The sequence below is a fragment of the Dasypus novemcinctus genome, chromosome 6 (assembly GCF_030445035.2).
Source record: "Dasypus novemcinctus isolate mDasNov1 chromosome 6, mDasNov1.1.hap2, whole genome shotgun sequence".
Taxonomy (NCBI): Eukaryota; Metazoa; Chordata; class Mammalia; order Cingulata; family Dasypodidae; genus Dasypus; species Dasypus novemcinctus.
In genome coordinates, this window is record NC_080678.1 from 48,413,829 (window position 1) to 48,436,250 (window position 22,422).

The 22,422-nt window shown below is 38.9% G+C and overlaps 2 protein-coding genes across 10 annotated transcripts in view; one reads left to right on the top strand and one right to left on the bottom strand.

The window, feature by feature from the left end:
- BTAF1 (B-TFIID TATA-box binding protein associated factor 1) overlaps window positions 1-1,428 on the top strand; it is a 253,521-nt gene extending 252,093 nt beyond the window's left edge. Inside the window, exon 39 of the mRNA XM_071215766.1 lies at window positions 267-1,428. Within this exon, the coding sequence (XP_071071867.1) occupies window positions 267-348 (82 nt within the window). The 3' untranslated portion in view covers window positions 349-1,428. The remainder of the gene's footprint in view (window positions 1-266) is intronic.
- Window positions 1-22,422, bottom strand: part of CPEB3 (cytoplasmic polyadenylation element binding protein 3) — a 238,494-nt gene that overhangs the window by 10,803 nt on the left and 205,269 nt on the right. For 8 of the 9 annotated variants that reach the window (XM_071215767.1, XM_058298773.2, XM_058298771.2 and 5 more), the window contains one exon: window positions 18,679-18,860. In XM_071215767.1, coding sequence (XP_071071868.1) covers window positions 18,679-18,860 — 182 coding nt within the window. Of the gene's footprint in view, window positions 1-18,315; window positions 18,473-18,678; window positions 18,861-22,422 lie in introns of those variants that run through there. The other variant, XM_071215768.1, reaches the window with a different exon arrangement.

The window sequence follows — 22,422 nt, forward strand, 5'->3', positions numbered from 1 at the left end:
CAGGAGTTGAGAACTGCCTATTGAAAAATATTTGAATTCATGCCATCATGCCTATTGGAGACAATCATATTCAAAGAAGCTGAATAATACATATAATTTACTGATGAGCCAGTAGCCATTGAAGATACAGAAAACTGACTTGCAGCCTTAGACATGTGGCTATAAGAAGAGGGATAAAGGGAACAATATATTTATAATGATGCAGAAAAAGAGAAAGCCATATTTTAACAAACTTGTTACGGCTGTCACTATTGCCTCCCTTTTAGGTATTGCTGGCCTAAGTACCGGAACCACCGCTGTCGTTCTCCAAAAACAAGGCTTTTCCCGCTTGAGAGCTGCCATAGATGAAGATTCAGCACGCATTGAAAACTCCATCACCCATCTCGAGAAATCCCTTACATCCTTATCAGAAGTTGTTCTCCAGAACAGGAGAGGTTTAGATCTACTTTTCCTTAAGCAAGGAGGGCTTTGTGCCGCACTAGGCGAGGAATGTTGCTTTTATGCTGACCATTTTGGCTTAGTCAAAGATTCCATGTCCAAACTTAGGGAAGGAATTGCAAACCGCAAACGTGAGCGAGAAGCCCAAGGAAGTGCCTCCTGGGGATTCAACGGAATCCTTCCTTACCTTCTCCCCATACTAGGTCCCTTAATAACCATACTCCTTATAATATCCTTTGCACCTTGGGCCATAAAAAGAATTATACAACTAGTAAAAGACCAAATTGATTCCCCTCTTAGCAGGCCTATTCAAGTGCACTATCACCGGCTTCACCTCGCTGATCAAGGTATATCTCTAGACTAACTAACTGCTGCCCACCCTCACGGGTGAAAAGCCCCCTCCTACGGGAACAGCATATAACTCGAAACTATACTTTGATTGGTACCGCTGGGTGCGAGGCAAAGCACTGCAAAGGAGGGTCAAAACAATTAAAGGCCATTTTCGAGCTCCTTGAGAAGCATGCCTCATTAGCATAGGGGTTCGCGCTGCGCAAATAGGGGTTCGCTCTGCGCGAATCCTACACCAAATTCCCCTCCCCAGAAAAACAGAGCCACAAACAACATGGGGAATGAGGCCTCTACTTCCCCCAGCAGGTTAATGCCAAAAGAGTGCTCGATGAGCATTCTTCCTCCATCCTTTTGAAAAACAAAGGGAGGAGATGTTGTGGGCGATTAAGGCAGCATGCATAGAATCTACCTTTCAGCAATGCCGGTAACATGGCCGCCCAGGCTGATACAACAATAGCTTAGGTCACCCTCCCCCCTTCTTTACAGAACCAGTTCGTGCCAAAAGTTCTTACCTCAAATCTGCCTTCCACCCTAGCAACAGCAGCTGCCAATCCCAGACCGCCACCTATCCTTACCCGCCACCCCCCTCCTCCCTAGAGTATATATGCTCAGTCCCCTCAATAAAATTTTGCAGCTTGATCAGAATACTGTCTTGCTGTCGTTCTTTGTGTCTCTTCTCCCATACCATTCTTCCCTCATAGGATCTAGAGCTCCCGTTGATCATCCCGCTGGCCGGGACACAAACTGATCTCAATGTTGACATTATGTTGCTTTAAAAGGCTGGAGAAATATTACATGCAGTCATTTTGATATCAGTTAACAAAATAACCTCCCTACTATGTAAATAAAGCAGTGACTATACGGCTTTTGATGGCAGAGATGAAATACTAGGGAGACAATAAACTATTCACAGGTCCAGAATTCCCTCTCCTTGGACCTAAAAGGTTATAGTAATGAGAAGGGAGGCATTGATCAAGGTCAAACTCAAGTTGAATTATGTGACTAAGGATAGTCAAAGACTGGCCTCTGCTGCAATGTGACCTCTGCTGACAGCAACAATCAAATTAAGTCAGTCAGATAAGTAGCCATAGCCAGCCCAGGGCAGGTAAGGCAGGCTTACAATTTCCTGGAAGCCAAAAATGAAGATTTCAGATAATGGAGCCAGAGTGGACAAACTGGAGAAAGAGGCCAAGTGAGAGGTAGAGTTGAAAGGGGATAAATATAAGGTCCTGAAGTGGGGTAAAAAAAAAACAAAACATGGCAGCACAAATACAAGGAAGGTATTAGTCAACATGTAAGGAAGATATAGGCAAACAGTAGCACATGCAAACAAGGCTTTAACTCAAAGAATCAGGAATATGAGAAGGCTAAAGATTTGTTACAGGCCATAGGAAGGAATCAGGATGAACTGGAGATCATGAGTATGAAGGGCAGAAGAGAAGATGTGCAGAACTGCCATACTGTAGCTAAGGAAAGAGACAAAGACATGGCCATTTCTGTGCTTAAGAGAAATCTACCAAAAAGATGTCAAACAAGAGAATACTGTCTCATAGTCGTAATTCAGAATATTCTCAAAGACAGGAGAGTGGACAGGAAGTAGGATAGGAGCTACTTCACTGGAAAACACCAGCTCTCAATTTAGGTCCTTCTCCTGGCACTATAGTCATACTGGGAGGTAAGCTACTAGCTAATTGCACTTGAGTGAGAACCCTCTGTCTCTCTCCAGTATTCCCAGAAATCCAGACCAAATGCTGTGAGAGGCTGTGGCAAAGTCAGGCTTTAATACAACAGGTATAATGTTTAGACCAAAGGAAGGGATAGTCAGCTTACTCTGAGTAAGAAACCTCAACTCTGTTTTTTTATTCTGAGACCATACTTTAGAAGGACACGACACTGTCAGAGGGACCTGACTCATTTGGAGATCCTCCACGATGCGAGATGAAAGGAGACCATAATTCTCAATAGGGATATCTATAATATGGCTATAAACCTCCACAACATTTCCAGGACTAGAAGGAGAATCTCTAACCAAAGGTTGCTCAATAGCCACTGTTCAGATTGAGCTCCACATATCACTTTGTATTTGTTTCAGAAATATTTCTCTCTGAAATCTCTCAGGAATTAGTTATATTAAAGAGGTAAACTTGGAAATGAATAATTTAGTTTCTTCAAAACTTAATTTTTTAATTCACTAGGCTATAAGGAAAGATCAGAACACCAATTTTAGTTATAAAAAAAAGACACAAGAAGGAGGATTGTGGAAGATGGTGGAATAGGAAGCTTCAGGAATCAGTCTCTCCAGCAAAATAACTATTGAACAAGCAGGAACTGTCTGAATTAACTATTGTGAAACTCTGGAGTCTATTTGAATAGTGTGTAACATTCAGGGAAGAGCTGGAGGAAAAGGCTGGTGAATTCACTTAATATTGGTGAATTTAACTCTCTATGCAGCAGCTACCATCTCTCATCCCCAAACACATGGCAGTCAGTAAAGAGGACTGCAACCCAGGCTCTTGGTGCAGGGTGGGTTATAAAAATCTAGTCCTCCAACTTGGGCGTGTGTAGTCTGATCACCGATAACTGCTTTTGATCAGCTAATTTATTTCTTTTTTGTTTTTGTTATTTAATTTATTTTGATCAGCTAATTTAGATAGCTGAGGCTGGCTCTGTAGGTGGCCACTGTTTCAACCCCCCTCAGGGAAAAGTATCACATGAGTCTTAAAGAGGCACTACCCATTGCTTTTCTCTCTTCTCTTGCCATTCCACATTTGGGATCCAAAATAGTTTGGAAAAGTCACAGATTTATGGCTCCAGCCCTCAATAACAACAAAACATCGAGCAATCCCAGAGGAAAGGGAGAACTAGATTTGTAGAGTAATAAAAACAATACTCAGAATGTCCAGTTTTCAACAACAAAAATTACAAAACACCCAAAGAAACAGGAATTTATGAACCATTCACAGGGGAAAAAAGTTTGCAGGTAACCATCCCTGAGGAAGTTCATACATTGGAACCATCAGTCAAAGAGTTTAAATCATGTCTTAAAAATATTCAATGAGCTAAAGGTATCCATAAACAAGCACTAAAGTAAATTAGGAAAACATTGTCTGAACAAAATAAAGAGATAGAAATTATTTAAAAAAATATTTGGAACTGCAAAGTATAGTAATTGAAATTAAAAACTCAGATTCAATAGCAGATTCCCATGCCACTGACAACAGAAGTGGACAAAGAAGAAGACACAGCAAATAGACACAGAGAACAGACAACCGGGGTGGGGAGGTGGTGGTGGGAAATAAATAAATAAATCTTTTTAAAAAATAGCAGATCTAAATAGGCAGAAGAAAGGATCAGTGAACTTGAAGACAAAACAACTGAAGTTACCCAGTATGAAGAGCAGAAAAAGGAAAAAAAAGAAGAAGAAAACGGAACAGAGCCTGAGGGACTTGAATGACACCATCGAGTGGACTAACATATGTATCATTGGCGTCCCAGAAAGTCAAGGGAGAGAAGGGGTGGAAAAAATATTTGAAGAAATAATGGAAGAAAACTTCTTGAATCTGATAAAAGACATGAATATACACATTCAAGAAGCTCAATGATCTTCAAGCAGGATAGATTCTAAGAGATACAGACCAAGACACATTAGAGTGAAACTGTCAAAATCCAAAGACAGAGGATTTTGAAACCAGGAACACAGAAGTGACTAGTCACATGTAAGGGATCCCCCAATAAGATTAACAGTGAATTTGTTATAAGAGACAATGGAAGCAAGAAGACAGTGGCAAACAAACAAAAACCTGTCCACCAAGATTTTGATCTATATCCAGCAAAATTACCTTTCAAAAATGTAGAATAAACAAACTGTGATATTTACACACAATGGAATATTATGCGGCTGTAAGAAGAAATGAAGTTGTAAAGCATATGACAACATGGATGAATTTGGAGGACTTTATGTTGAGTGAAGCATGCCAGACACAAAAGGACAAATACTGTATGATTACACTATTATGAACTAATATAGTGTGTAAACTCATGGAGTTAATAACTAGAATATGGGTCACCTGAGAATAGAAAGAGGTTAGAGAATGGAAAGTTGAAGGTTAACTTGTGCAGACTTTGTAAAAAGGCTGTGTGTTAATCTTTGGAAATAAATAGAAAAGGTGAAAACACAACATAATGCTTGGGCAGTGGTTTAAAGGGAAAGTTGAAGGTCATGTATATTACTAAAATGAAATCTAAAAATGTAATATGGTAATGTATAGCATAATAAAACCTCATGTGAATTATGAATGAGTAATATTGCATATATAAGACTGTTTTTCACTGAAACTGAACAAATGTTATGTATGTTAACATTACAATATGTTAATATCAGGCAAAAAAACACTGAAAATGATTATGCTAAGGGAAAGAAACCAGACACAAAGTACTACATATTGTATGATTCCATTTATATAAAATATAAATATAAATCAATTTACAAAGATGGATTAGTGGTTATATAGGGTTGGGGAAAGACAGAAGGATTGAGAGGTGCCTGCTAAGGGGTGTGGAGTTTTTCATTTTGGAGTAATGAAATTGTTCTAAATTTTTTTGTAGTGATAACTGCACAATACTGTGACTACATTAAAAGCCATTGATTGCACACTTTGGATAGACTGTATGGTATGTGAATATATCTCAATAAAACTGCTTTTAAAAAATGAAGGAGAGGGAAGCGGATGTGGCTCAAGTGACAGAGCTTCTGCCTACCAAATGGGAGGACCTGGGTTCAGTTCCTGGGGCCTCCTGGGGAAAAAGAAGAAGAGAAAGCATGTCCGCATAGCAAGCCAACGCCTGCAGGAGTACCCACATGGTTAGCCAGTGCCCTGCGCAAGTGAGTTATGCAACAAGATGATGATGCATCAAAAGAGAAACAAGGGGAGAGTCAAGGTGAAGGGCAGCAGAAACCAGGAACTGAGGTGGCGCAATTGACAGGGAACCTCTCTTTCCACATCAGAGGTCTCCAGGACTGAAAATGAGTAAATCCTAGAGGAGAGAAAATGAGAAAAGAAGACAACACAGACAGCAAAAACAGCAGGGTGGGAGGAGGGGAAGGGGGGAATAAACAAATCTTTTTTTTTTTAATTAAAAAAAATGGAGACATTAAGACATTTACCCTTTGGATAGACTGTATGGTATGTGAACATAGCTCAATAAAAGTGCTTTAAAAAATTAAGACATTTACTAGTAAACAAAAGGATAAAGAGCTCATTACCAGAAGATATGCATTACAAAAAAATGCTTCAGGCCTAAATAAAAGGACAGTAGACAGTAAGTCAAAGTCATAAGAAACAATAAAGAACACTGGGGGAAGTGGATGTGGCTCAAGCAATTGGGTTCCCATCTACCATATAAGAAGTCCAGGGTTCAATGCCCAGGGCCTCCTGGTGAAAGCAAGCTGGCCTTTCTGGTGAGTTGGCCCATGCAGAGGGTTGGCCTGCACAGAGTACTGCCCCATGCAGGAGTGCTGCCCCACTCAGGAGTGCTGGCCCATGTGGAGAGATGGTGCAGCAAGATGACACAACAAAAAGAGACACAGACGAGAGATAATAAGAGACACAGCAGATTAGGGAGCTGAGTTGGAGCAAGAGAATGATCACCTCTCTCCCACTCTGGAAGGTCTCAGGATTGGTTTCCAGAGCTACCTAATGAGAATACAAGCAGACACAGAAGAACACACAGGGAATGGACACAGAGAGCAGACAATGTAGGGAGGGGGGAGAAATAAATAAATAAACCTTAAAAAAAATTGGTAAAGTTAACTACATAGATAAATATAAAATCCTGTATTATCAGACTTTTGGTTTGTAACTGCACTTTCCTCACTTATGACATAACAAGCAAATGTGTAAAATAATATTTAAAATCCATGTTAATAGGCATTTAATGTATAAATATGTAATATGAGACAACATAAAGGGAGAGGGACAGAGATATATATAGGAATAGAGTATATATACTACTGAAACTAGGTTGGTACTAGTCAAATTAGATTATTAGTTTAAGATGTTAATTCTAATTACAAAGGTAAGCATTAAGAAATTTAAAAATATAGAGAAAAGGAAAGAAGGTAATCAAAATAGTAAACTACAATAAAGTAACTAAACACAAAAAAGGCAGTACTTGAGCAACTGAGGAACAAAAAACAAAGAAGACATACAGAAAACAAATGGCTGAATGGCAGAAATAAATCCTTCTTTCTCAGTTCTTAATAGACATATCTTAAATGTCTACTAGACATAATCTCTCATTTTGGAATTCATAAATAATATCAAACTGTTATACCATGCAATGCAATATTATTCAGCCAGAAGTGAAGTGCTGATACCTGCTATGACATGGATGAACCTTGAAGACATCAGTTGGAGTAAAATAAATGAGACAAAAAAGGACAAATATTGGCGGTGGACTTGGCCCAGTGGTTAGGGCATCCATCTACCACATGGGAGGTCCGTGGTTCAAACCCCGGCTTCCTTGACCTGTGTGGAGCTGGCCCATGCACAGTGCTAATGCACGCAAGGAGTGCCCTGCCACACAGGGGTGTCCCCTGCGTAGGGGAGCCCCACGCGCAAGGAGTGCGCCCCATAAGGAGAGCCGCCCAGCGCCAAAGAAAGTGCAGCCTGCCCAGGAACGGTGCCACACACACGGAGAGCTGACACAACAAGATGACGCAGCAAAAAGAAACACAGATTCCCGTGCCGCTGACAACAACAGAAGCGGACAAAGAAGACGCAGCAAATAGATACAGAGAACAGACAACTGGGGTGGGGGGGAAGGGGAGATAAATAAATAAATAAATAAATATTTAATTAAAAAAAAAAGGATAAATATTGTATAATTTCTCCTATATGAAATACTTAGAATAAGCAAATTCGTAGAGCAGAAAACAATAGTGGTTACTAGGGGTGGGGGGAGGTGGGGAATAGATATTTATTGCTAAATGAGTATGAGCTTTGGTTTGGGATGATAAAAATACCCTGGAAATAAACAGTGGTGAAGGTTACACAATGTATTTGATACCTAATGTCAAAGAATTGTTCACTTAAAATGGTTAAAGTTATCTTTATGCTATGTATATTCTATCACAACTAAAACCATGTATTGTTTAAAAGATTCAAGAATTCAGCTAATGACAACAGAAGCAAAACTATTGATATGAAATCTTTATTAGCTAAAGGAAATACAACAGGACTAAGTCTAGGCACATGCTAACAGAGCTCACCATGATAAGAGGTAACTCTCCCATCTCGGGTAATGAATGCATTAATTAATAATAAGTTAATGCCTAATCAAGATTATGCCTTTCTAAAATGAGGTTAGACTATCTTTTCTGACAAATATAAGTAAGTTCTGACCCAAGTTCGCTACTTTTAAAAATAAATTCCTAAGGTCCAAGAAAGTCTTAGGAAAATATAACACCTCAAATACCTATTAATAAAAACAATAAATTACATTTAAACGTCATTGGCTTCATTTAAACAATACATCTATGACCTTTAGTGTTTTAACATGAGCCCACTTACAATCAGTTCAAGATATCATTTGAACTCACATTTGTCTTTTAAGAAGTTAGCTCATCCAAAGCTACAAAGTATAAAGCTTTAAAGTCAAATCAGACAGGGATAAGTAACAATGTATCAGAACTCTTTAATACACACACACACATACACACACACTATATAATGGTTAGGAAAAGAGCAACACTGAAACTTAAACTTTTAAAACTAGGTAAGGGACACCTTGTTAAAAAATTAGGGGGGTATAGGCGTCCTGATTACAGATTGGGTTCCATTACCACTGCTGGCTTATCACTATTCTATCCTTATCAGCAAGTCTGTTCTATTCTGAGTGAGATGATAAGGCCTCTGCCATGTATAACTCAAATGCAGGAGTTCGGGAGGCTGGTGGTTTCAGTGTGACCCAGGGCATTCCATGCAAAAGCCCTGGCTAAATCAGGCGGCCATTTCTTTTCATCTGGAGCAACTTGGTTTCCTGGAAAATCTATTTAGCATGCTCAAAGCTTTTTAAAACATAATACATGATCCTAATCTTCTTGACATGTGTTATATAGTACATCTATGCAGGCCTAAAAGTCACAGTAACCTCATTAACATTCCTAATAAACACAGTATCTTTCCAGTTGCTAGAGTAGGTTCTCCACTTTTAAAAGTAGTACTAAGAAATGTTTAGGCGTCGGACTTGGCCCAGTGGTTAGGGCGTCCGTCTACCACATGGGAGGTCCATGGTTCAAAACACAGGCCTCCCTGACCTGTGTGGAGCTGGCCCATGTGCAGTGCTGAAGCGCACAAGGAGTGCCCTGCCACGCAGGGGTGTCCCCTGCAGGGGAGCCCCACGCGCAAGTAGTGCGCCCTGTAAGGAGAACCACCCAGCGTGAAAGAAAGTGCAGCCTGCGCAGGAATGGTGCTGCACACACGGAGAGCTGACACAAGATGACGCAACAAAAAAAAAAGAAACAGATTCCTGTGCCGCTGACAAGAGAAGCGGAGACGACGCAGCAAATAGACACAGAGAACAGACAACTTGGGGGGGGGGGGAAGAGAAATAAATAAATAAATGTTAAAAAAAAAAAAAGAAATGTTTAAACATAATTTTTTAGTTTTTCAACAGAATGTGAGCTGAAATCCTGTGGTTTAGAAAGCAGGTGACAGATACGTAAGAAATTAAAGTAGCAATGTCAAAATAGCTTTTCCTTAGCAACAAAATTATCCATAACCTTCCAGATGTAGCAAAAATCTACTGTTATTAATTTTAGAAGCCATCTGGTGCAGACCAAGCAAATCTGTAGAGGAAGCTATTTGGATTTTATTTTCTTTACAAAGGATGGAATTTATCATTTTTCATATTTCCATGTGTTAGAGAATGAAAGGTTTTAAAATCCCTCCATGATTTTTTCACAGTTCAGAATGTGCACAGAGATTGGTGAGTGCTTTATTCAACATGTACATAACTTATTTTTAATGAAACACAGAAGGGCAAGCTGACAGCATCCTGAAGAGTCTATAGATTCACCCCTCTAGTCTGGTTTCCTCCCATGCTGGTTGAGAACGGGGCTGTAGGTGTGTGTATGACCTGTGTAACTGTCATGGCATCACCCCCGCCCTTCCCCCCATCCTCCAACCTCTGCAGGGTGGAGAAGTGCAGAAAGCCCTAGCTCTAGCCACTAGCTGGCTATATCATAAGCTCATGGGACTCAGTTTCTCCTACCAAATGAGGGATTTGGATCAGTTCTTCTACGTAAGAATAAACACTGACCAAGAAATTGCTAATTGGCTAGTATCACCTGACCTATGGGGTTAGAGAACTTGAATGTCTTACTGAGGTAACTATTTAGAAAAGGGGCAATGTCTTCCCCCCATCATTTATGTCAACAACCTCTGCATTAAAAAATGAGCAAGAAAGAAGAATATTTCAGTTACTCTAGAGGGTTTTCACATTAAAAAGGATCACAATTCCAAGGAAGAAGATGTAAGCAAAGGTTTCATACAGTTCAAAGAAGAAAAATCTTTCTTTAGATGACCCAAACTCCATTTAAAAAATTATTTCTACTTAAAGGCACTGGGACTACCAGTTCTTCAAAATAAGCTCAGGTAAAATCAGTTCAGACAATATTTGAAATCATTCCTGGGTGTTGTATCCTCTCAAATGGTCAAGTCAAACATGGCTATAAATACAGCTAGGAAGATTTCAAGTCAGATCAGGCAGTGACCAGTAACAACAGCAAGCTAAAGACTGGATTGTAATAGTCCTAGGCTAAGCAGAAATGGTTTGGGAACAGATCATCAAGGCCCTCATTTCTTTTGCTAATGAGTCATTATATATAATTCAACTGTGTCCAGGGACAAAGTTTAGCATTATCAGCACTTCTGTTATTATGGCTACTGGGTCATATTAAACCCTCATGCAGGCTAAAATTGATAATCTAACTGAAAGTTAAAACCAACAGGTTTCCAGTGAAGAGGGAAAAAAAAGATTAAATAGCTAAGCACTTGAAGTTCTTGCAAAGGAAGATACAATGGATAGCATGTCATTAAATTATAATGGGTCTATTCTAAATAGCGTGCCACTGGAAGCAAATATTATATGCTAAGGCTTAGTTATACAATGTTCTTTAAATGAAAGTATCATAGAGCCCTAAATTGGCTAACAGAAAGTCAGTGTCTCTGGTCCTCTGCATTGAATTAAGATAGAGTCAAGGGAACATTATTTGTTTATAGTATACTGATTTCAAAACTATTTTCCTGGGGAAGCGGACTTGGCCCAATAGTTAAGACATCCGCCTACCACATGGGAGGTCTGCGGTTCAAACCCTGGGCCTATTTGACCCGTGTGGAGCTGGTCCATGCGCAGTGCTGATGCGCACAAGGAGTGCCCTGCCATGCAGGGGTGCTCCCCATGTAAGGGAGTCCCACTTGCAAGGAGTGTGCCCTGTAAGGAGAGCCACCCAGCGTGAAAGGAAGTACAGCCTGCCCAGGAATGGTGCCACACACACAGAGAACTGATGCAGCAAGATGACACAACAAAAAGAGATACAGATGCCCAGTGCCGCTGACAACAACAGAAGCAGACAAAGAAGAACACACAGCAAATGGACACAGAGAACAGACAACTTGGGGGGGGGGAGGGGAGAGAAATAAATAAATCTTTAAAAAAAAGCTACTTTTCCTCTCTTATTTGGAGACTGATACTTTATAAAAATGCAAAAATAAAACAAAAATAAAATTTTTAAAATGCAATAGAAGGCCTCAAGTAATCAAAAGACAAAGACCTAAATATGTCATGTAAACTCATAGAGTTAATAATTAGAATACAGATCACCAGAGAAAAGAATAAGGGTAGAGAATGGAAAGCTGACATTGTTTGTAAATCTTTGGAAATGAATGGGAATGCTAAGAGCACAACACAGTGTTTGTGACTAGCAGATCTATATATGGGTGTGACAATGGTTGAAAGGGAAAGTCTAAGGACAGGTATATTACTAGAAGGAAAGCTACAAAATGTAACATGGGTCTGTATAACATAGTGAAACCTCATGTAAAATATAAATATGGGTAATATTGCATATATAAGACTGTTTTTACAAAATATAAACCCAAACTGGAGAGATGGAAACAGAATAGCAGCTATGTACAGCAGGGGAAGCACAGAGACATTGAGAGGTGATAAGTTTTTTCTGTTTGTCTGTTTTATTATTATTATTATTACGATTGGAATAATGAAATGTTCTAATAATGATTGAAGTGATGAATGTACAACTATGTGATTACACCCAATACTATTGATTGTACACTTTGGATGGACATATGCTTTATTAATATGTTAGCAATTTTTAACAAAGTTGCTTTGTTAAAAAAAAGACAAAAACCTATATATATACTAAAGGTAATATCAGCTACACCCTCAGTGCCCTTCACTACTGCTATGTATATGTAGTGTCCCATCGCAAACCCTGTGTAGATAGAAAATATATGGTGGGCAGAACACACTTAGAAAAAAAGACTGAAGGAGTTTTAGGGGAAAACAATCAACTGCTTACAGAGCTTCTGAATTTGAGTATGGAGAAGGAAAGAAGTGGAGAACATACTGTTTTCCTTTCTGGGTTCTCTGGAAAATTATTCCCAAGAGATGTCATTTGAAAAGAGTTCATGATTAAGTACATCTGGGAAATATTGCATATTATCTCTTATTCACAATAATGATTAGTAAATAAAAGATTCTAAGAGTCCTAGAATAAACAGCTAGAAGTCTTAGAAAGTAAGCATTTCTAAACTCATTTGACTCTGAAAAACTATTTTTTTGTAAACTAGATATTAAAATCCTAAGGGACTCATAATTTATGTAGCACACTTTAGGAAAACGTGGTTTAGAGAAACTAATTCATGGGACAGACTCCTGGGCAAGGCCATATCTGCCTACTAAGAGCTCTTCCTTCTGTTTAAAACTCCTAACCCAACCAACCAACCAACTTTACCCCTATCTCGCCTGAGATATTTAACTTCTTTTATCACTGGGAATTCCAATAAGACCATCTAATAAGTATCTTCCAAAAAAAACTGATAGTCATCCATACTTTTGTGCAAATCAATGTATTATTACTGCTACTGATATTGGAGAGTGCTTTATAGTTTTCAAAAACACTTTCATTTACACATACACAAATATATATATATGCACATTCATCCTTCCTTCAAGCTATGTAATGAGTGGTACAGTCAAGACTAAATCCTAGATTGGCTGATTCTAGTCTAGTATCCTTTCTACTAAACAGCTTCCTTGGACTGAGATGGGAGACTATAAACATTGCCTACTGTGTGATTCATTTCAAGTTATAAACACCTAACTTACAAATTTAAATTTCTAAGAGACAACATGACCAAGTTGTGCTAAACAGTAGTTGTGGGGGCTGGGAAACTCCCCAGATTTTTATAAGGAAATTGTTCGTAACAATAAAATCATATGTTTTGTTAGAATAAAGGAGATTCAATTGATTCTATCCTTTATAAATTTTTTCAGGGCAAAGTAGACAGAAGGATAGGAAAATGGCCATGTAAAAAGATTACCCATTTTCTAATGATCTCATTTTCATGCTACAAAAACCTTTCATATGAAAGTGACCTAGACTTGAGTTATAAAGAAAACTGTATTAGGCAGAGCTTTCACATCTTCAGTGTTCATTTGGCATCACTTCTAAAAATACCATTTAAATGGACAGAACGAGTACAGGTGCCCTCTTTTGCCCTTACAGTGTTTAAATACTTTAAACTGTTGCAATTTTTCACAGAAACACTGTTCAAAGGAACATAAGTAAAGTTTAATCTTTTTTTTTTTTCCTTTTCTTCACTTTTTTTTAATAGTTGTTAAAACCAGATACATATCATTCACTTTTTTTTTTTAATTTTTTTATTTTTTATTGACTTTGTAATAATATTACATTAAAAATATATATGTGAGGTCCCATTCAACCCCACCCCCCCACCCCCCCTCTCCCCCCCCCCAACAACACTCGTTCCCATCATCATGACACATCCATTGGATTTGGTAAGTACATCTTTGGGCACCTCTGCACCTCATATACATTGGTTCACATCATGGCCCATACTCTCCTCTATTCCATCAAGTGGGCCCTGTGAGGATTTACAATGTCCGGTGATTACCTCTGAAGCACCATCCAGGGCAGCTCCATGTCCCGAAGACGCCTCCACCTCTCATCTCTTCCTGCCTTTTCCCATACCCTTTGTCCATTATGTCCACTTTTCCCAATCCAATGCCACCTCTTCTATGTGGACATTGGATTGGTTGTGTCCATTGCACCTCTATGTCAAGAGGAGGGTCAGATTCCACCTGGATGCTGGATGCAATCCTCCCATTTTCAGTTGTAATCACTCTAGGCTCCATGGTGTGGTGGTTGTCAGTAAAGTTTAATCTTAACCTTCTACTCAATTTCAGTTTCAAAATTTTTTCATTATCAGAGAAAAGATACTGTTCTAGGGAGCTTCTGTTACCTTTAAGAATGGAACATATTCCTCAGGTATGCTGAGGCAGAAGAAATGCTGAGAACCTCAGCACTGGGTAGCATAAAACCTTGATATTCTCAGCAAATTACCAACTGGCCAATAACTGGTGAACATAAGCTATAATATATGCATAAGGTAGAGTGTAAAGAATTTAACTGAAGATGCTAATAGCTTGTCCTTGGAATTAAAAACTGAGGCATGAATTAAATCTGTAACACTCTGAAACAAGGGTCACCATGACAATAAAAATGCCAAACATTTTCACTAAATATTGTAATCCAGTGGAGTTGTATTGACTCATATGGACTTGAAAAGGTTTCTACATGCAGACAACATAAATGAAAAGCAAAAGCAAAGCAATTGTAAGAACAGAAAAATTTCAAACTCATTTTGTTAAATGCTCAAAATGACCTAGTGATATACCAGAAAATTCTCATAAACTCAACAACATGCCCAGCTCTATGCAGAATATGGTCCTAAAAAGTTATTTGAAATATGGAAATATAAACAAAATTCAAAAAGGGATCTATAATCTAACTCAGGGATTCCTAAGTAGGTCTGTGGGAAAGGGATGTAAAGGAAAAAATGGGTTTTGAAGGAACAATAAATCCTGGATAAGCAGCAAGACTCAGGAAGGGAGTTCCAAGAACAGAGGCAGCTCTGCCCTTAACTGACGGGTGTCTTGAGAAAGTCTTCAAATCTCTCCTAGATTTTCTTCTGTCTTTCTTTTCTTCCCTCCTTCCCTCCCTCCCTCCTTTTCTTTCTTGCTTTATTTTTCCCCCTTCCCCTCCTCCTGCCCTGCTGTCCGTGTTGTCTTCTCTTCTCATTTTCTCTCCTCTACGATTCACCAGGATTTGATCCTGGAGACCCCTGATGTGGAGAGAGGTTCCCTGTCAATTGCGCTACCTCAGTTCCTGGTTCCTGCTGCACTTCATTTTGATTCTCCCCTTGTCTCACTTTTGATGTGTCATCATCTTGCTGCGTGACTCACTTGTGTGGGTACTGGCTTGCCGTGCAGGCACTCGTGCAGGCACTGGCTTGCCATGTGGGCACGCTTTCTCTTCTTTTCACCAGGAGGCCCCAGAGATCAAAACTGGGTCCCCCCATATGGCAGGCAGAAGCTCTATCACTTGAGCCACATATGCTTCCCTAGATTTTCTTCTGGTGCAAAGGATCATGCCTAAGATTAAGTCTAGCTTTAGCATTCTGTTTGTATCAAAGAAAACTTTCTGATATTCTAAACAGCAAAACCTAAATCTCGTTATTATTCAATTGAGTATTCTTAATGCAATAGTAAAAGAAAACTGTGACAACAAGATGAAGCAACAAAAAAGAAACAGAGATTCCCGTGCTACTGACAACAACAGAAGCGGACAAAGAAGATGCAGCAAATAGACACAGAGAACAGACAACTGGGGTGGGGGTGGGGGTGGAGAGGAAGGAAAGGAAGGAAAAGAAGGGGAGGGGAGGGGAGGGGAGGGAGGGAGGAAGGAAGGAAGGAAGACTGTGCAAAGGGCACAGCTAAAATAGATTGTGGCAATGGTTGGACAACCCTGGGAATATACTAAAAACATTGAATTGTACACTTTAATTCGGTGAATTGTATGGTATATGTGTTATATCTTAATAAAGCTGTTACCAAAAAATGCCTCTTTAAAGATCATGGCATCATGGGTAAGTGATATGACACAGAGATGAAAATGGCAAAGTTACAGGACTAACTGCTCCTATAAATGCTGCAGATTGAGATATCTATTTTAAATTCATAGGCAATCCAAAAAGTCTCTAAGATGGTGAGAAGAAATCAAATCTATAAAGGTTGTATTTTCCCCCATAAGCCACTATCTAAAAGCTTAGTGGAAGAGTAACAGCAGCAATAACAACAATAAATAATAAATAAGTCTGGGCTCTGGCCCAGAGCTCTTTTCACTACCCAATGTACCTTTTCACTATGTCTTCAGCAGAGCAACTGATAAAATTCTAGCTGTGTAACATTAATTACTTCACTATTAAGTGCATTTGTAGCGAGATGAATACTATTACCCTGCAAGTACTGGATAATATTTTTCTAACTGCTATAGGACTCTGGTTGTTTAATCCTTGAATCCTATTTAATCTTCACACTATCCCCAGGAGGGAGTTACAGATGAGGACTCTGGCATTAAGTGACATGGTTCATGTCACAGGACTGGTGCTGCATAAGATTAGATGTACTGGAATCTGTTCTGGCTCTAAACTACACCTGGCTGCTACCCAAAATGTCTATCAATGACTAAAATATAGAAGGTATGGTTCACCTAGATTTAGCAGGCAGGAAACAGTCAATGGTTTTCCTGAGGCCTGGTAAGTTTGAAGTTCCAATCACATTTTCCTAGCCTGGCCTATGACCATGTTAACAAAAGTAAACCCACTTCTCATTTTTTTCCCAGTTCTAAAATTTGTGGGGCGAAATACTGAGGACCTAAGCCAAGTAGTAAGAATAAAGGGTGACAGCAAGGGTAGATAACAAAAAAACAGTATTTGAATTCACTGTGATTCTTAATGAGGTTCAAAGAGGGGCAAGTGTGCGTCCCTCTGCTAAGCAACAGGACTACAGACTTGGTAGAGTGGGGGCAAAGGGAAGGTAGAAGCATGGGGAAATGAAACTCTTCCCTAGGTTCTCTTTTATCATCTCCAGGATGTACCTCTTGCATAGTCACTGGATCAATGAGTTCAGAGGGTAACAAAGAAAGTTATTTGCATACAAATGAGACACCTAGGCTTCTCAAGTTAAATAAATTGCCTGGGGTCACCAGCGATGGGTACAATAGCAGTTTAAATGTAATGGAATCCGGTGTACCAGACTCCCAAGTATACAGGCACAGGCAAGACCACCAGCAACAGGAGTAGTCAAGAGAAACCTTCAAGTAGCACCATTCGTTAATTCAATAAATGTTTACTGAGCATCTACTATTAGATATGTATCAAACAATGGGTAAGCTCTGGGGATAAAGCAGAGACTAGGACAGACACCATGCCTTTTTTTTGGTGGACCTTATAGCAGGATAGGGAGATTACTATTATCAAAGGGGAAGCTCAGGATGCTATGGATACTTGAAAACTGGAATAGAGTTGAATCTTCATCACCCCATTGAGTCACCACTAATTCAAAGAGTGTTTCAAAACTCTGAAAAAATATTTTAATCATTTTAATTAAAAAAAAAACAATAAAAAAAAAACCACTACCAGCACTTACTTTTAAGGGTCCAACAAACAGAATGTTTATTCTAAGCATGGGCTTTTATAATTTACCAGATATATGTCTTAGTGAAAATATAATCTCACTGAATGTGAAAAATCCATCACCAATTTTAAATTTCACCTCCTAAGAAACTTGTCTGCTACACGAAATTAGTCAGTTACCTACAGAGAGTTAAATTTTATAACAGGTCAAGTTTACTACTATATTTATTCTAGCCAGGACAAGTTTACTACGATATTTATTCTAGCCCAGTGTATGTCCCCAGAACACCCTTTATTGGAAATATTAACAGACACTGTATAATTGCACAAGGCAGGAATTTAAGAGTTGCTAGTCTCCTGCTTGTTATTCTATAAGTCCCAAATCACAACTTCTACCACCTTCCATTTCCCCAACCTTCCAGAACTGAGATTTAAGGGATTTATACCCATAACTGTCTGTGAATCCAACTGAGCATACCAACTCCTTGCCAACTCCACCTTCTGTTCCCATTTTATATCAGGATAGCATACTCAAATGCCACTAGGGGCAGATATGGTAGGTAATGCATATAGATTTAGGGTGTGAAGAGCAGAAATATAGGATATTGGAAAAGGGCTTGGAGGGGACAACAACTATTTGGCTCCAATGAGTCCTGTCGTGTTTGATCTTGCAATTTTAAGAGAAACCATTAGTTCAAAAATTTATGTATACTCCAAAACATTTAAATGTTAGTCCAAATTAGTTTATTGGTTTGTTTTCAGAGCACTCTGTGGGTCAAATAAGGAACCAGCTTTCAACCTTGGATAATGTACTGTTGGCTTCATCTTCTGAATAGCTTTGGTTTGGTATGCTAAATTCTGCAGGTTATTTTCATAAGTGGACACTGGGAAAGGGTGAAGCAGAAGGTTCATTAACACCCTAAATACCAAGTATGCTCTCTTTTTCAGGCACTCTAGATAGACTTCTGGACTAATGCCAGACAAGGTAGAGCTGCTCACATGTGATAACAAAGTGCTTTTTTCCCTGGTAGCCAACAGAATAAACCTAATTTTTTTCCCCAGAACAATTCTATTCAGAGAAGTTGCTTACCCGTTTGTCAATGTCATTGTGTTGAAGCTGCACAAAGCGAGCACTGATGGCTGCAATGTAACTCTGCTGATTGGAGAATGCCACACGGCCAGCACCTTTGGGGTACTTCAATTCTGGGTCTGTATCAATGCCAGCATAGCAGACACCACCATACAAACGGTCCATGATCATTGCCAGTTCAACTGCAAGAAAATAAATACAACTATGTACAAATGTTTAGAAGGTACTTTTGCCCAGGAGAAGGAAGTATTTAAGGATCATGCAGTATAATTAAGAAAAGGAAAGCCTAGGTTAAATATCATGAAGACTGGCCACACCAGTCTTACAACTTAAGTAGGGGAGCTCCTTGTAGTATATTTGAAAATAAAATAAAATATTAAGAATGTACACACACATACACAACTTTACATAACCAGAACTTTAGCAACAGCATAAAAGGTATGATTTATCAGTAATCCTCCTGTTTTAATTTCTCACTGCTTAAGTCCACTGGCCTAGGACCTAGGTAGGCAAACCATTTCATAATGCCCCAACAAGTTAATGAGAAACAGCCCTAGTTACTGACGTCTAAGACTGAAAGCAATTATTAAAGTCACACTGCCATATTATGACTAAACTATGCAAACTTAACTCTGTTTTAATCAGAGGCAGTATGCTTACAGCCTTAAAGTAAGTCTTTTATCATTTAAAAAATAAAAATTTTAAAAGACTGTTTTCTATCCCAGTTGAGACGTCTCCATGCTAACATCTCACATTGAATTCTACATTCTATACCTTGCTATAAATCCAGAGGTTGTAGACCTTGCCAATTTCTTCTGAATATGTTTTTCTATTGGTATATTTACAAAGTACTTGTTTGGAAGGCATTTAAAGATTGGATCATTCAAAAGGTCTGATATTCTAAAATTATCCTTAACATACAGGTACCATGAAGACAGACATGTAGTATTTACTTACTTGCATATCAAATTGCCTAAAGGTTATTGTTTACTTGATATTGAACAGCACCTCCTCCAGATGTGACCTTCAGGCCACTCACATAGTATAAGTCCAAAAGATCAGTCCTATTCCTGGGGAGTGACCCAAGAAGCTACTTCTCTCAAATACTGATATATTTTGTTTGGAAAGGATAAGATGGGAAAGACGGATGATGGCCTAGGCCACAGTCAATGTCCAAGAAGCACCACACAGTAGAATGCCACAGAAATCAGGATCTGAGGAGAAACAAAGCAGCAAACCCTGGTAGGGTGAGGAAAGAAATCTGCAGAAGATACAAAGACTGAATGACTGCATGGTTTAAGAACCCCATCATATTTCTAAGAACAGAAGAAAAACCAAGTATTACTGGGTCCTGTAATATGAAGCAGGAAGAAACCCTATGTTGCCCTGACAGAAAGGCTATCTTTAACTCCTTCAAAATTTTTTTTCCATACCAGTGTCTAATAGGTAGAATGACCTGCAACCAACAGGTAATTTTCAGAAGGTAAGAAAATATGCCAGCAATAACTGAGACCAAGAATAAGTGCTAGTAGAGAGGGCAGAGAATCACCCCAATTATCCCATTTTGTCCAGAGTACTGAGTCATAATGGCCAAGGGAACATGGCCAATTAGAGCACAAGTGTACCCTGACTACAGTCTTGGGGCAGGATCCAGAAATAATATTCATCTAAGCAATACAAACAGAATCATGAATGTGTCCAAAATATCAGAGTTCAGTGGTTCCTTACACTTTATCCCAGCAACAGTGGATGGCTTGATAACCTCCTCACATGGCTAGTGGATCCAGCAACAAGATCCAAGAAACAGAAGGTAGAAATAATTGTTCCTTGCAGTCATTGTGACCTTTTCTTATTGCTTGAATAGGCTTAGTAAAATAAGTAACCTTGGGGCCCTGGAAGTCAAATACCAATTTACCAAAGATCTGGCTTCCTCTAGAATGGAATAAGAGAACAAATACCCTCTGACCAGGCGTTGCCAGGAGAAGAATGCTGGCAAGGGAATGAACTGGCACTGGTATTCCACCTTAGGAAGGGCTCAAAAAAGTACCTGATTTAGAAAGAAGGTACATCAGTAATAAGCCTGAAGCTTATTACTCCCTAAGGAGGAAAGCTACTGTAACCACAGTTTCTTCTACACCATAGAAGAAGGAGGATGCCAAAGAAGGCTACCTCCATAAGAACAAACACTCTATTATGTCATGACTCTAGCTGCTGGAAAATCATCTCCATGTGCTAAAGATTAGATCATAATTGATACTGCTGGCAGTTAAGTACTTATGGTAAGAAGCAGAAACCCTCATCCACTTATACTTTTATGAAAACTAATTATAAATCATTTCTACTTATGAGCTTAAATACAGTCATTTTCTTGGCCACCAGAGCCTGCAGACATTAAGCCAATGAAGTCTCATTCAAGCAAAAGACAATTTGCTGAGAAGCTAGAAGAAACCAAGGTGACTAAAGGGAAGAGTTTTTTGGGGAAGAGAATAAAGATTTCTCATTACTCTTTCTAATATAATCTATATTTAATTACAGAAATTCTAATACTGTGATCAGTATTGAAAAAAAGGTAAATAATGGTCAAACAACTTTGGATCTTTACTCAAATCAGTAAGTCCTCACTAAGAACATTTCTTGCAGACCAACCCACACTTGGTTCAAACATCAGAGGGATGTGCTTTTTAAGTATTAGACAGAGTTTAAAAAATATATATATTTATTTATTTATTTTTAAAAGATACTTAAAGTACATAAAATGTTACCAAAAAAAATTTAAGGGATTCCCATATGTCCCACTCCCCATACCTCCCACTCTTCCCCACATTAACAACTTCTTTCATTAGTGTGGTACATTCATTGCAATTGAACATTTTGGAACACTGCCACACAGCATGGTTTGTAGTTTACATTGAAGTTTACACTCTCTCCCACTCTATTCTGTAGGTTATTGCAGGTTATATAACAGCTTGTGTCTGTCTTTGCAATGTCATTCAGGACAATTCCAAGTCCCGAAAATGCCCCCATATTACACCTCTTTTTCCCTCTCCCTGTCTTAAGCAATTCCAGTGGCCACTGTTTCCACATCAAGGATATAATTTCTTCCACTGCTAGAATCACAATAAGTCTATAGTAGAATACCAGTAAGTCTACGCTAGTCCATATTTTATTCCCCAATCCTGAGGTCTGGAATGGTGATGCCCACCCACCTCTAGTTGAGAGGGTGCTTCAATCCCATGTGGCTGATGGATGGGCCTCTCTTGCTTGCAGTTGTAGACAGAGTTCTAATTATTGAGAAAAGTAACCACTTGGTAAGAACAGCATACAAGAAAAGATGAAATTAATTCATATCCTACTGCATAGGTGACTAACAGAATTGCAGAACAAGATTTCCTCAAGTTCTATAAATTTAAAATCTGAGAAATTTCTTACTGTAGATGATACAACTCACCTACAGATGCCAAACTTGGCTACTCTACTACTTTTAGAGACCAGTCTTTAAAGGATTCTTTAAAGCATCATCAGTTATGTTCAAGTTTTGCCCAGGGGCAGTTTTTTCCTCTGATGGGAAGACAGTGGAGTGAAGAGGGCTACCATTCTGACTACTTGGGGAGAGGAGAGAAAAATAGAAGAAAAGCAGCAAGAATCTGACAGAGTTAACTAAAAACTTCATGGATTCACTTATATCTTATAATCTCAACCCTGCTTATGAATTCTGAGCCCTTGATCAAGGATGTGTCTTATCTA